This window comes from Purpureocillium takamizusanense, chromosome 1, assembly GCF_022605165.1.
Source record: "Purpureocillium takamizusanense chromosome 1, complete sequence".
Classification (NCBI taxonomy): domain Eukaryota; kingdom Fungi; phylum Ascomycota; class Sordariomycetes; order Hypocreales; family Ophiocordycipitaceae; genus Purpureocillium; species Purpureocillium takamizusanense.
In genome coordinates, this window is record NC_063068.1 from 4,069,890 (window position 1) to 4,083,319 (window position 13,430).

A 13,430-nucleotide genomic window follows, 5' to 3' on the forward strand; every position below is an offset into this window, starting at 1 on the left:
CGGTAAATATGCCCCGATCTGGAGGATCAACTCTGGTGGTAAACTCATAATGGAGCAGCGGAGCGGCTTGTCCGATGCCTCGTCGTGGTCGCCAGTGTTGGCGCTCGACCGGCCCAACTTCCTGACGCGGGGACACAAGGCATCTCGCCATCCGTTGAAAAGATCAAAACCCAACTTCATGACTTCTTGAGCATGCCGAGGAACCCCAGTCATTCCTTGCCGCATCGATTACTGGCTGAGGATTGTTGATGACCATTCATTGCTCTCACTCACACCGGTGGCCTTTTGCCGCCCCTTTTATGTGATTTGGCAAAGTTTTTCTGTCACGCTCGAATTGGGTTCATTCACTCTCCGTCGACGTGGGAGGCGTTGTCCTTGACGTAGCCGCCATGCGGCGATTTGCCCACGACACGACGTTTTTGGGTGTCCCATGGTGCCATTCATCAGACGGGCTCGTCGTGAAGTCATTCAGGGGCCACGGCAACCAATCTCTTTCTCTCGACTGGATGGACACGAGACGGTCAAAAAAAAAATTAAGTTTTCAAGTGCGCCAGGTGGGCTGCCTTGTCTTCTGTAGACTCGGCGCTACATAATCACGGCTTGCCTTTTAGGCGCAGCGGCCACATCATTGCATACTTCGTACATTGTGTGGCCCGCGAGCAAAGAGCCGTAGTTACAAGCAGGAGTCAGGCGAGCCTCCCTCTCGCCCCAAGGCAAGGACCAGCGGCCCAGCGCTTCAACGTATTCCGGGTGGAAGGGGCCTTCGATCAGTGCATGATCTATCATGTACGAAGCTTGTCGTTAGTATGTCATCACGTCAAGGTGACCTCCTTCGCCCCGATCTCGCCTCGCCAACGGAACCCCTGACCTGTAACGTTGCGAGTGTCTCGGTGTAAGTACCCCGGGTCACCTTGACTTTGAGCGACTCCCCCGGCATCATATGTAGGTAGGCTTGGCTCTAGTAACATTGGCGGGATTCGGCATCTTAGGGGTCACGACAGACACGACAGGCACGGTAGGTACGGTGGGCACGATGGGTACGACAGAATTGATGGACACAATGGGCATCATAGAGATGACAGGCACGGCAAACATTGGATGCGTGAAATGTGCATTATTCAGGCATGTAGAATTCGACCCATCCTTCTCCAAAACCTCCCAAGCGTATTCATCCCCTCCCATGCAGAGATTGCCTGCCCTGCGAAAAAAACCAAGAACAAGTCCGTCCTCCGCCCGTCCAACACACTTCCTCCTCGCCAAGGGGCATGACCAGATGCATTAATCGGAACCATGGTAAGGTGCGAGCGCTTCTGAGGCCCTCCGACGGGAGCGGGGGGAGCGGAACAAAGGGAAAAAACACATAAAGAAAAACATGACATGTATCATCTATTTTCCAGAAGGCCCAGCATCACCGTCAACCAGATGAGTCGTCCTCTCAGCTCTTCCAGGCGCACCCTCTCCTGTGCCAATGCCGCCGGTTCCTGGGTCTGCGTCGCCGAGTCTGCCGTGCCAGACCTGGCGGAAATTGTCGTATCAGGCCCAGCTCCTGGGGTTGCCGCGTCGTCCTGGGTCTGCGTCGCCGTCTCTGCCGTGCCAGAGTTGGCGGAACTTGTCGAATCAGGCCCAGATTGTCGCGGCTGGGTCCCCTCGTCCGCTCGGAACTCGTTGGAACCAGAGTTGCCGGATGTTGCCGTGTCGGACTGAGGTGGCCCAGTTCCAGTCGCAGGCCCCTCCTGCCGCGCTGTTTCGGCCGGCGCTGGCTGGCGAGCTGGCTCGCTGCCGGCGGTTGTCGATGGCGGTCGAAAGTGCGAGTGCAAGAGTATGGCGAGGTCGACCAGTGCCTTGAGGCCACTGACGACGTGGCCGAGGGCCGAGAGCTAGTCGGTCACGGTGCTCATGGTCGATGCTGAAAGTTCGAATTCGTCTGGTGTTGTGCGGATCCTGGTCCTTGGGGAAGAAAGAAGAAAGAAAACAAACCATCAAGGGGGGCGACGGGCAATTTATACCTTTTGCTGCCCTCGGTAGGCTCTTGCCACACGGTACGCTCTTACCAGGATATGGTAGAGTGATACCTCTCCCCTCCTTCTAACCTGCTGCTTCATACCTGCCTTCGTCTCTTTTCTCCATCGCACCCTTCCCAATGAGTAGCATTGGCGGCAAGATCCTGTCATGAGTTCCTGGCTGATCTTTCCATTGGCGGACGCGACTGCAATGTTGTTTTTTCCCCAACGCATGATATGGCTCTTGACACGATGACCCCTTCACAGGCCCGGTCTCGCCGTTATTGGCAAAAGAGATGGGTTACTTCCCAGTGTGCCGCGATGTCCCACCAGCACGGCACCTCTGCCTACCTGCCTACCTCCTTGGTCCGCGTCCAGGTGTTGGACGGCGCAGCCCTTATAGAAACCAGGCAGGTGTTGCTGTTCTGTGTAGATGTGGAACACGCTCAGGAGCTGACCAGTGGGCAGCATCCAGGAGCCGACGCCTGCGACTTACTCCTGAGTTCCCTCGCAGTAGAGCCCCAGGCTACGCCACGTATTAGTCCCACACGTTCGCCCGTACAAGCAGGTATTGGTGGGCATGTTGTTTGTATGCGACGATATTTGGCAGGTATAGGTGCCCACGAGAGCCATGTTGCTAGCGACGGAAGGCCGCACTGCCAGCAAATCATGGCTTGTTGACGAAAGAGGCACTTGACTCACTGTGTTTCTGTCCATGATAGTCAATGCGAAAAGAACAATAAACCTGGTTACCGAAACCTTGAAATCAAAATGTCGGAGATGTTCATGGCTGTAGTGGCTCCTGTATGTAAAGCCATCGCCGATGCGTTCTTCCGAAGGAGTTGTCTTCACTGGACTTCAACAGCTGAGATGGGCACAATAGGCAGAACCCAGAATCGTATGGTTTGACACCCTGGTCAATCCTTTACATACATTATCTCAAGGCGCACAACCTCTACTTTTGTGTGCTCCTCGTTGGCACTACTCTCAACGATGCGCTCTATGAGAAGTCGTTTGAATCATAGGAAGGCATCTCGAGATGCGACTGCAACGACAGCTGCTCCCTGCACTACGCGACGGTTCCAAAGTCCCACAGCTTGGCTACCAGGCTGTCAGGCACCGCCACCGGGTCATCCTGAGGCAGGAACACTCGCTTGGGGATGTGAAACTCCACAACCGGTGCCTTCTTGACGGTCTTGTCCATTTCCGCGTCCAACAGCTATGAGAATGGTCAGCAATGGCTCTTGCAGTTTCACGCAGACGAACAGCATCGCACTCACCGTCGCGTACGAATGGTCCAAAAAGTCCTCCATGTTGTACGACTGTTTCGTGAACTGCTCCGACACGATCTTGGCAATCGTCGCAACGTTGGGGTGATAATGTGACTGGAGATGAACCAGCTCCCACAGACTGCTGTCGATGGCATTGGTCTCCATCGGGTCCGACTCCTCCGCCACAAACGGGTCCTCGAAACCGTTGTCCTTGATGCGCTTCTTCGTGTCGGCATCCTTAATCTCGCGATGGACCATGAACGTGCATGTCGGGTGGCGCTTGAGCTGGTTGTAGATCCAGGGCACGACAAAGGCAATGGCGCTCGGCGGCGCGTTCAGGGAGAGCCTCGCCAAGCGCTTCAGGAAGCTGGCCACGAGCGCCGCTGGGAGATGCGTCGACGCCAGAAACGTGTCCAGCAGGCGGAAGAAGCGCGACCGATGCTTGGAGTGGAGGATGTTGCGGTCAAGCAGCGAGTAAAGCTTGGCGTAAAACGACGGGTAGTCCAGGTTCCGCTCCTGGATCAGGAAGAAGACGCCCGAGAGCGCGAGCAGCGACATCGAGCCGCCGGAGTTGTAGCAGCTCGTGAGGAAGTCGGCCAGCAGCTCGGGCTTGGTGAACCACGGCGCAATGGTCGTCGAGATGACGTTCAGGATTCGCTTTCGCTGGTCCTTGGTCTCAACGACTCCGAGAAGCGCCAGCCAGGCTTCTTGCCCCTGCTTCTTGTGCTGGGTCACCGAGCGCAGGGGGTGAGATTTCTTCTGCGGCCGGGGCACGTAGAAGTCTTCAAGCTCGTCGGCAGACTCAGGCACGCCGTCCAGAGCAGAAATGAGGGCGAAGACCCGGTCAAACAATGCGCCTGAGTCGCCACCCTTGGACGCAATGGCTTCTATGGCAGGTCTATCAGATGTTAGGACGAATTCGCGAGGAACGCATGTTTCGGAAAACCTACTTGATGGACTTGAACGTAAAATACCGGATGTCGTCGTACTGTTCGGCAAACTCTTCGATGTACGCCGTCCGCACGTCCTCGTTGGTCGACTCCAAGACAGCGGCGACAATGTCTCCGATGAAAGCTGTAGGGAACGAGTATTCCTCCTTGTTGGACAGAAACTCCCCCTCCGCCTTGAGGATTCTCATGCAGAGCGTCAGCGCCGTCACGGCGAGGTCCTCGTCCGCCATCCGGCCCAGCAGCAGCGTCTTATACTGCAGCAGCTGGTCCCTGAGCCATCCCACGACGACGCCCTCCTTCTCGGACAGAGACTTCTTGAACGTGAGTGACCCTTGAGCCAGTAACCTGACAAAGATGCGGCACAGTGCCACCGTTGCGAGCATGGCCTCGTCGCTGTCCTCTTTTGCTGTGCCGAGCAGCGTGGTGATGTCGTTGTAGTTTTTCCGCGACTCAAGGATCCCTTGCTCCATCAGGAGGATCTTGGCGTTTGGGTCGTCATTGTTGTCGCTTCCAGACGACGACCGCCGGCGTTTTGTAGGCTTGTCGGCTGTCGAGGCTCTCTTACGCTTGGAGCCTTCACCAGCCATAGTGAGAAGCTGCTGGCTCACTGGTATCTTACAACAGTTCTGGGTCCGTAGTCTTGACGCGCAATAAGAACTGATTCAGGGCGACTCAAGTGCGTTGTTTCAACAGCGTTGGCGTTCCAAGCGGGAGAAAAATTGTAGGCATGGAGGTGAGCAGACAGACAGACAGGTCACTCAGATGTCGGGCAACTTTTGACGAAAGCTGCAACATCGAAATGTGCAGCCAATCAAACGGTATGGCGCTAAACAAAGACCATCATCAATGGGACACCGGCTCAAGTCCGGGTGGGCCCGCTGCCGCCGTGCCAAAAGCCAGCCACAGCCTACGAACGCCCCAGCGTGGAATCCCGACATCACGTGACCGCAGCGTGTTGCCGAACTAGCGCGATAAAACCTCACAACCTCATCCCCAGCTCCCGCGCAACGTCAAGCCCGCGATACCCCATCCCGTCACGAAATCATCTCACAATGGCCTCCCGCTTGGCGCGCAGCGCTGTCGGTACGTTGAATCCCTCACCGGTGGATCAGGCGACCCCCGAATTGGGCGCCAATTGCGCGCGTACCCCCCCGCCGCCGCCGCCCTTTGCATGTGTGTGTGTCCGACGCTGACCTCCGAGCTCCGCTGCTGCTGCTGCCCGCAGGCGCTCCCCTTCTCCGACCTACCCTCGCCCGCCGCGCCGTCCCCGCCATCTCCGCGGCCGTCCGCAACGCGAGCAATGTCCCCGCCGAGGAGCCCAAGAAGAAGGCCCAGAGCATCGTCGACGCCCTCCCCGGCAGCAGCCTCCTGTCCAAGACGGCCATCCTCAGCAGCGCCGCCGGTCTCTCCGTCTACGCCATCAGCAACGAGTACTACGTCATGAACGAGGAGACGGTCGTCGCCTTCTGCCTGCTCGCCGTCTGGGGCGGCATCATCAAGTACGGCGGCCCGGCCTACAAGGAGTGGGCCGAGAGCCAGAACGAGAAGATCAAGAACATCCTCAACAGCGCCCGCGCCGACCACACCGAGGCCGTCAAGACCCGCATCGAGGACGTCAAGCAGATGGGCGGCGTCATTGACATCACCAAGACCCTCTTCGAGGTCTCCAAGGTAGGAGCATGGACTGCCATGGGTTTATTTGGACGGCAGAAACGGGTCGCTGACTGGCCGCGTGTAGGAGACCGCCAAGCTTGAGGCCCAGGCCTTCGAGCTCGAGCAGCAGACCGCCCTGGCGGCCGAGGCCAAGACCGTCCTCGACTCCTGGGTGCGCTACGAGGGCCAGGTCAAGCAGCGCCAGCAGCAGGAGCTGGCCTCCTCCATCATCGCCAAGGTCCAGAAGGAGCTCGAGAACCCCAAGGTCCTGCAGCAGATTCTGCAGCAGAGCGTGGCCGACGTTGAGAGTGCGTCCCGACAATCATTCCTCCCCCACAAATGAGCTCCCCCCCAAGTGCTGACTTTGCGGTGCAGAGATTGTCTCGTCCAAGGCCCAATAGATGGACAACGGTAGAGTCTAGATTAAAGGTCGCCACATCTTTCCTTTGTCAATCAACCCCGTGTGCATATACAACACCTGTGCATTAGCCGATCAATCGAGACAACTAGTCTATCTATTCAACTATGTAAACCTATCTACGGTGACTGGTCCGTACCTGACGCGCCGATTGCTCATATGCTCCTCCTGGTAGTGAACTGGAATGTGTCAAGTATTGAGATCGAATCGAATGGACCCAGACAACTCCGTAAACAGACGCCACGGACACGATTGGAAGCGACTGACGGTGGGAATGCGAAGTATTAAAATCATGGCAGAGCAACTGCACCAACGCTGGTAAAAGGACCCTTCATTAGGTACGACATAGTAAAAGCACACGGGGGCCAGCGGTCCAGACCATTCCCAGCAAGTCTAATAGTACGGCCGCGGTTCATCCCACTTCTTTGTTTCCGCCATCTCCTTGACGACCGGCCCCGGCAACGGCTCCGGAGACTCCGACCTCACCTCGGGAGCCCACGAGACCCGGCCGCTGCGCCGCCTCCGGGCGCCCTCCCCCTTGGTCGGGCCGATCCACTCCCAAGCCCGGCCGACTTCCCCGCTCCGGCCTTCCCTCTGGCTAGTGCGAACGTTGCTGTTCTGCTCCACCACGGCCTTGACCTTTCGCCAAATCATCTCCCGCTCCGACAGAGAGTGCTTGGCGCGCAGCACGTCGTCTCTCAGGTTCGGAAGGAACAGCCACGGGTCGTCAAGGTCTTCCTCGCCGAGCTCCTTTTGGTTGGCCAGGCGGCCCAAGACCGAATCCACCAACGCCGGCACCTGCGCCGAAACGGCCAGGTGGTGCCGATAACGGGCACGCAAATACAAGACGGCAACCGACAGCGAGATCAAAAGTCCAATTGGGAGTCGATATCGTGCCAGCCCGAGCCTGACGGAGCGCTTGACCGCACAGGCGAACGGAAGGCGAGCGAGAGAGGAGGACGAGTAGCGGCGGTTTGGAAGATGGGGGGAACTGGACGGTCTGTGGGGTCAATGACGGATCTGATTAGTCCATGTGTCAATACAGTGGTGATCCGCAACGGCTGGGGGGGAACAACCACAGCTTGCGACCACGCCGCAGAGGGAGGGGCAAGACATGTGTACTTACGGGGTTGTCTCGGTCTCAACGGAGACTTCCTCTCTCTCGGCTATGTCGCCGATGGCGTCCTTCCAGAGATCGTCAAACTCTTTGCTGTTGAGCTTCTTGCTGCGCTTCCTACTAACGCTCGCCTTGAGTTCCTCTTCCGCCATCGCCGGCGAATCCTCCTGCTTGCCAGCGTCATCAACAAGGTCGCCGCACTCAAACTTGGCGCGGCGATCCCGGAGCTCCTCGATAGCCTTGTCGGCCACGGCCTTGACGCGGCGCGCTCGCTCTCCATCAGGCTCGCAAGAAGGGGGAAGCGGAACCAAGCCGCCGAGGGCGAGGGGATGCGGCTTCAGGATGAAATCCTTCTCACAGCGGATGGAAAAGTCCTCGTAGCAAAACGCATGTGCCGGGCACTTTTCGCACTGAGGCTCGATGAGGGGCACCAAAGCGTCAGGTACCGGAACTTCCGGAGGTATGAGCGTCTTCGCTGGTCGGCCGAGACCGCAGTAGCCCACGGCAATCTTCTCCTGGCGATACCAGGCCCCGTACGCAGACAGCAACGCCAAGAGGAGAACAAATAGAGGCGTGGTCAGACTCGTTTGGCGGCCAGTCTTGCTGGCAGATGGCCGATGGATCAGAGGCAGCTCTCCCTTGCTGGCAGCTTCCTCCAGTTCCAGCTGTTCGTCCGGCGTGAATTCCTCGCCAGGCTCGAGTATCGGTTCCGGCGTCTCGGGGCGCAGCCTCGGGGCCTCAAGTGCAAAAGACCGGCTGCTCTGTCGTCGGTCGACGACGCCATCTGTTCGACGACGGGTTGACTTGTCGCTCTTGACAACATCATCACCAGCCGTCCTGCGCCGACTGGTTGGCGTCTTCACAGGCGGTGGAGAGCTACCGCTCTGGAAAGGATTGTCGTCGGTGAAGACGCTCTCGTCCCCGTGATGAACGATGGTATCGTCGTCGCCAAAGTCCAGCTCTTCCTGCTCCTCTTCATCCGACTCCGGCTTTATTTGAGGGGTTACCGTGCGGCGGCTGCGGCGCGTTGACCTGGATACTTCGGAGACAGCATCATCGTCCGTATGGGACAGTGCACGGCTCACGGAGCGTGAGGCGCGCTTCCGCGGGCTCCTCAGGTGGGATGGCTCGTGGTCATCCTCTTCCAGCTTGACCCGGGCAGAGCTCTTTCTTGGAGACATCGACCGGCGGGAGACGGGCCGCGAGGACGGCAGGTCGTCCCACGTGTTGGTATCCTCGGCACTACCGGCGTTGACGATGCCGTAGCTCGAACGCTTGGCCCTGGCCCTTTGCGCCCGCAACCGCGGCACCTGAGGCAGCACCTCGTCGGTGACGAGCTGTACGAGCTGCGGCTTCTTGGCTGTGGACGGGTAGTCGACGTTGTGCGTGACGAGAATGGAGCGTAAACGCGGCACCGTCACGCTGCGAGGGTCGAAGCCCTCCTGGAGGTAGTCGTCGGCATCGGCCATGGCGGGAGCCTGTCCTGTTGTGCGACGGGATTACACTCCTATCGTGCGAGAAGTCACGACCAAGCGCAGCCTGAGCTAGCTATACTTCCGCTGGAACGTGTCAGTGAGACAGGGTCCTGTGAAGAGAGGCCACGGTGCGAGGTGGCCGCAGCTTGGCCGCAGGAGCACGAAACGAACCTGGAGGCGAGACGGCGTGCGTGCGTGACGCGCAGAAGACGGACAAGGGGGGGGGGGGGGCCTCGAGAGGGACAGAGATGGGAGGTCCCAGCGACTGGAACGCAGGACGGGAACTACGTCGCAATGCAAGGATGGCGAGCAGGCTCTGCGAATTTTCTGTTCAAAGGACCCTGCGGCAGGGCGTTTGTTGTTGGTGAAGTCGGAGGTTCCACTGACGCAAGAGATGGCGCCGTTGTCTGTGGCAACTGCTTGCTGGGGGGGCAAAAGTGGCCCCTTCCGCCCTGCGCGTGGCGTGGAGCCTGGACCTCGGGCGCACGGGCCACACGAGTGACTGGCACTCTGCACAGCCACATTCGATCTCAAGCCACACGCCACAGCCATTTCTTGGAGGACCCATGACGGAGTGAAGGCGAGAGCGGCAAGAAAGTCTGCTTGCTTGCTGGTGGTGCGAGTAAGTCAGTGGTGGCACCACCATCTCCATGCAGAGCTCATCAACAGCTTCCAATCTTGGCCATTGACACGCGCACTGCCGTCACGACGGGCCGCCATGTCGGCTACCAAGAGCCTGTGGGCGACCCCGCGCTTCGTCTGCCGGAGCTGTTGCCGCTCCATTCGGGGAAACCAGCTTCGGCGCCGCTTCTCGACCAAGACTGACGACATTTACGATGTGGTGTGCGTCGGAGGCGGCCCGGCCGGCCTCAGCCTCCTTACCGCTCTTCGTGCGTCCGCCCCTCCTTCCTTTGCCTTGACTTTGTTTGTTGGGCTTCAAAGAGTCCCCCTGCTGACGCGCCGCAAATTCCTAAGGGTCCAGCCCTGTCGCTTCTCGCCTCCGCGTCGCCCTCGTCGAAGCCCAGGACCTGTCCAAGACGGCAGACTGGTCCCTGCCCCCGACGGAGTACTCCAACCGCTGCGTCTCCCTGACGCCGGCCTCGGCGCAGTTCCTCAACACCATCGGCGCGTGGGCGCACGTGCGTCGCGACCGCGTGCAGGCGTACCAGGAGATGCAGGTGTGGGACGGCCTCACGGACGCGCGCATCGAGTTCGACTGGCCGCCCGGCTCGTCCGGCCCCGGCGGCAACACCATCGCGTACATGGTCGAGAACCTCAACCTCACGTCGGCCTTGCTGAGGCGGCTGGATGAGCTGGGCGGCGTGCAAGTCTTTGACAGATCAAACGTGGACAGCATCGAGCTGGGCGAGGAGACGGAACATCTTGATTTGAGGGAGTGGCCCATCGTCCACCTGTCCACCGGCAAGAGGCTCGCCGCTCGGCTGCTGATCGGCGCGGACGGGGCCAACAGTCCCGTCAGGACCTTTGGCGGCATTGAGAGCCGCGGCTGGGACTACAACCGCCATGGCGTCGTGGCAACCCTGCAGCTCGAGGGCGATGGATGGGGCGGCGAGTACAGCAAGATTGCGTACCAGCGCTTCTTGCCGACCGGGCCGATCGCCATGCTCCCTCTCCCGGGCAACTTCTCTACACTTGTATGGTCCACCACGCCTGAGAACGCTGCTCTGCTCAAGAAGCTCCCCGCCAACGAGTTCGTCGCAATGGTCAATGCCGCATTCCGCCTCAGCCCCGTGGACTTGGCCTACATGCACACCCAGCCCTCGGGCCAGGCAGAAGAATATGCCTGGAGAATGCAGCACACGTCGGTCGATGCCGAGGCCGTACCGCAGGCCGTCGTCGGGGTCCAGGAAGGCTCCGTCGCCTCCTTCCCGCTCAAGATGCGCCACGCAGACACCTACATTGGCGAGCGCGTCGCTCTCGTCGGCGACGCGGCGCACTCCGTGCATCCGCTCGCGGGCCAGGGCCTGAACCAGGGTCAGGGCGACGTTCAGAGCCTCGTCAAGGCCATCGAGTACTCGGTGACGCACGGACAGGACCTCGGCACGCAGCTGTCCCTCGAGAGCTACAACAGCGAGCGGTACGCCGCCAACCACGTTCTCCTCGGCGTATGTGACAAGCTACACAAGCTGTACTCGGTCGAGAGTGGTCCGCTGGTGCCGCTTAGGTCTATAGGTCTGAGGGCGGTCAACGCCATGACGCCGCTCAAGACGTACATCATGGAACAGGCCTCGTGGACGGGTGCCAAGGCCTAGTAATAGCCGCGCCGCGCTGGGCTGCGATGCATGTCTGAGTATTGTACGAAGTAAGAATAGACAAAGCATTTGTACACCAGCCACGGCTGCTCTGATCGAATGCTCAAACGATGACGCTGCGGCGTAGTCTCACAAAAGACGACTTCTATTGGAGTATATACGTTGTTCTCCCGTCAGCTATGACTACAGACAAAGAAAAACCTTAGCTTTGACATTCACTTGCGTCCCAAAGATTCTACCGATCAACCTCACCTGCGCAGTCGTTAGCCATTGCTCACGTGGACGAAATGAATCCGGGGACACTTACCAAACACCAGGTCCATCGTTCCGATAACAGCAACAGCGTCGGCCAGCAAGTGGCCCTTGGAAACGTGGTCGAAACCACCCAAGTGAGCAAAGCCGGGAGCGCGGATATGACACCTGTACGGGCGCTCACTGCCGTCGGAAACGACGTAGACGCCCATCTCGCCCTTGGGTGCCTCGATGACGGAGTACGTCTCGCCAGGGGGCACGGCGTAGCCCTTGGTGTAGAGCAGGAAGTGGTGAATGAGAGCCTCCATGTTCTCTTTCATGGCAGTGCGGGGGGGAGGGGAGATCTTGTAGTCCTCGACGCGCACGGGGCCAGCAGGCATATCGTTAAGGCACTGGTGAATGATGCGCAGAGATTGCCTGAACTCCTCCATGCGGCAGAGGTATCGGTCGTAGCAGTCACCGTTCTTGCCTACCGGGACATCAAACTCGACCTTGTCGTAGGCGTCGTACGGCTGGCTCTTGCGGATATCCCAGGGGACACCAGAGCCGCGAAGCATGACGCCGGTGAAGGACAGGTTCAGAGCCTCGGCGGCAGAGACGACACCGACACCCCGAAGACGCTCAACCCAGATACGGTTGTCCGTCAGCATCTCCTCCGTCTCGTCGATGCGGTCGCCAAATTGCGTAGCCCATTGGTAGATGTCGTCGAGGAGGCCGACGGGAATGTCCTGGTGGACACCGCCGGGACGGACGTAGGCGGCGTGCAGACGGGCACCGGATACTCGCTCGTAGAACTCCTGCGGGCGTATTAGCCAATTGACACGCGCGCGGATAACGAAACACTTGATGACGTACCATGAGCTTCTCACGCTCCTCGAAACCCCACAGGAAGGGGGTCAGGGCGCCGACGTCCATGGCGTGGGACAGGACGGACATGAGATGGTTGAGGACACGGGTAATCTCCCCAAACAGGGTACGGATGTACTTGGCGCGGTCGGGGATTTCGATGTTGAGCAGCTTCTCGACGGCAAGGGAGAAGCACTGCTCGTTGGTCATCATGGAGACGTAGTCGAGCCGGTCAAAGTAGGGCAGTGCCTGGAGGTAGGTCTTGTACTCGATCAACTTCTCGGTGCCTCGGTGCAGCAGGCCGACGTGGGGATCGGCGCGAATAATCTCCTCGCCGTTAAGCTCGAGAATAAGGCGCAACACGCCGTGGGCAGCGGGATGCTGGGGGCCGAAGTTGACGGTGTAGTGCCGGACCTTGCGGTCCTCGACCGAGTTCTCGCGCGACTTCTTGACGGCGTCGGGGGCGGAGCGCGTCATGCCATAGGGGTCGTCGGGGTTGGCGAAGTTCTCGTCGACGGGGATGAGGCGCGTGCCGGCGGGCTCGGGGGTGGCGTACTTGCGGAAGCACGTCGTCGAGAAGGGCCGGGCGGAGAGGCTCGCGGCCATGGTGGCGGGCCGCAGGCACATCCGCTTGGCCGCTCGGCCGGCAAGTCTGTGAATCGTGGCCATGGCGGAGGGCGCAGGACGAGCGCAGATGGGGTGCCGGGAGCCAAAGGGCGAGAGGGAAACGACGGAGATGCCCCGGGAGAGCCTCGTTGTCGGCGTCAATGGCGGGAGGGCGTCGTTGCTGGACTCGGAGGAAATGGCAGCGTCAACGAAATGGGGAGCTTCTGGTGGTGGTGGTGGGTGGGTTCAACAATCGGTGGGTTCCGGGAATATTATTTTCGCTCGCGCCGGGCCAATCAGCGGCCGAGTATTAACATTGGCTGTCCGGGGCGCAGTCTGGTCGCGCCTGCCCTCACTCACTCAACTCACTGACCCTCTCACTCACTCATCAGCCTGCTGTCAACCTGCACTTGACGGCGCTTGAACTCGGACCCAAGACTGCGGTTCCAGACTTTCAAAAGTTGAGAACGTGGTGCATGATTCTTTTTTTTTTCCTGAGTCGACGCCGATTCTCTGTTTGGGGAGGGTGCTTGGCCACCAAGGACGCCATCCACGCACAGTTGCGAAGT

General features: G+C 59.5%; 5 protein-coding genes across 6 annotated transcripts; 2 read left to right on the forward strand and 3 right to left on the reverse strand.

Moving 5' to 3' along the window:
* Positions 1–1,920: 1,920 nt before the first annotated feature.
* Positions 1,921–5,022, reverse strand: NOC4 (Maturation and nuclear export of 40S ribosomal subunits interacting protein). Its single transcript, XM_047982172.1, has 3 exons — positions 4,222–5,022; positions 3,281–4,169; positions 1,921–3,219 (listed from the first exon to the last, which is right to left on the reverse strand). The coding sequence occupies exons 1-3, from the start codon at positions 4,806–4,808 to the stop codon at positions 3,070–3,072; spliced, it is 1,626 nt and encodes a 541-aa protein (XP_047838134.1). The 5' UTR covers positions 4,809–5,022; the 3' UTR covers positions 1,921–3,069.
* A 204-nt stretch (positions 5,023–5,226) lies between these two features.
* ATP4 (atp4 subunit B of the stator stalk of mitochondrial F1F0 ATP synthase) lies at positions 5,227–6,944 on the forward strand. The gene is made up of 4 exons (XM_047982173.1): positions 5,227–5,304; positions 5,447–5,892; positions 5,960–6,182; positions 6,250–6,944. The coding sequence occupies exons 1-4, from the start codon at positions 5,274–5,276 to the stop codon at positions 6,273–6,275; spliced, it is 726 nt and encodes a 241-aa protein (XP_047838135.1). The 5' UTR covers positions 5,227–5,273; the 3' UTR covers positions 6,276–6,944.
* SRC1 (inner nuclear membrane protein enriched at telomere/subtelomere region) lies at positions 6,376–9,277 on the reverse strand. 2 transcript variants are annotated; one of them, XM_047982175.1, is made up of 2 exons: positions 9,056–9,277; positions 6,376–8,968 (listed from the first exon to the last, which is right to left on the reverse strand). In XM_047982175.1, exon 2 carries the CDS (start codon positions 8,876–8,878, stop codon positions 7,415–7,417), a length of 1,464 nt encoding a protein of 487 aa, XP_047838137.1. In that variant the 5' UTR covers positions 8,879–8,968; positions 9,056–9,277; the 3' UTR covers positions 6,376–7,414. The 2 variants fall into 2 exon arrangements, with proteins under 2 accessions (XP_047838137.1, XP_047838136.1); XM_047982174.1 differs by having other exon boundaries at positions 6,376–7,312; positions 7,419–9,078.
* Positions 9,278–9,402: 125 nt separating this feature from the next.
* Positions 9,403–11,359, forward strand: COQ6 (Putative ubiquinone biosynthesis monooxygenase). Its single transcript, XM_047982176.1, has 2 exons — positions 9,403–9,774; positions 9,860–11,359. The coding sequence occupies exons 1-2, from the start codon at positions 9,603–9,605 to the stop codon at positions 11,155–11,157; spliced, it is 1,470 nt and encodes a 489-aa protein (XP_047838138.1). The 5' UTR covers positions 9,403–9,602; the 3' UTR covers positions 11,158–11,359.
* NdufS2 (ndufs2, NADH ubiquinone oxidoreductase 49 kd subunit) lies at positions 11,297–13,046 on the reverse strand. Its single transcript, XM_047982177.1, has 3 exons — positions 12,265–13,046; positions 11,465–12,206; positions 11,297–11,409 (listed from the first exon to the last, which is right to left on the reverse strand). Exons 1-3 carry the CDS (start codon positions 12,922–12,924, stop codon positions 11,393–11,395), a joined length of 1,419 nt encoding a protein of 472 aa, XP_047838139.1. The 5' UTR covers positions 12,925–13,046; the 3' UTR covers positions 11,297–11,392.
* Positions 13,047–13,430: the final 384 nt, after the last annotated feature.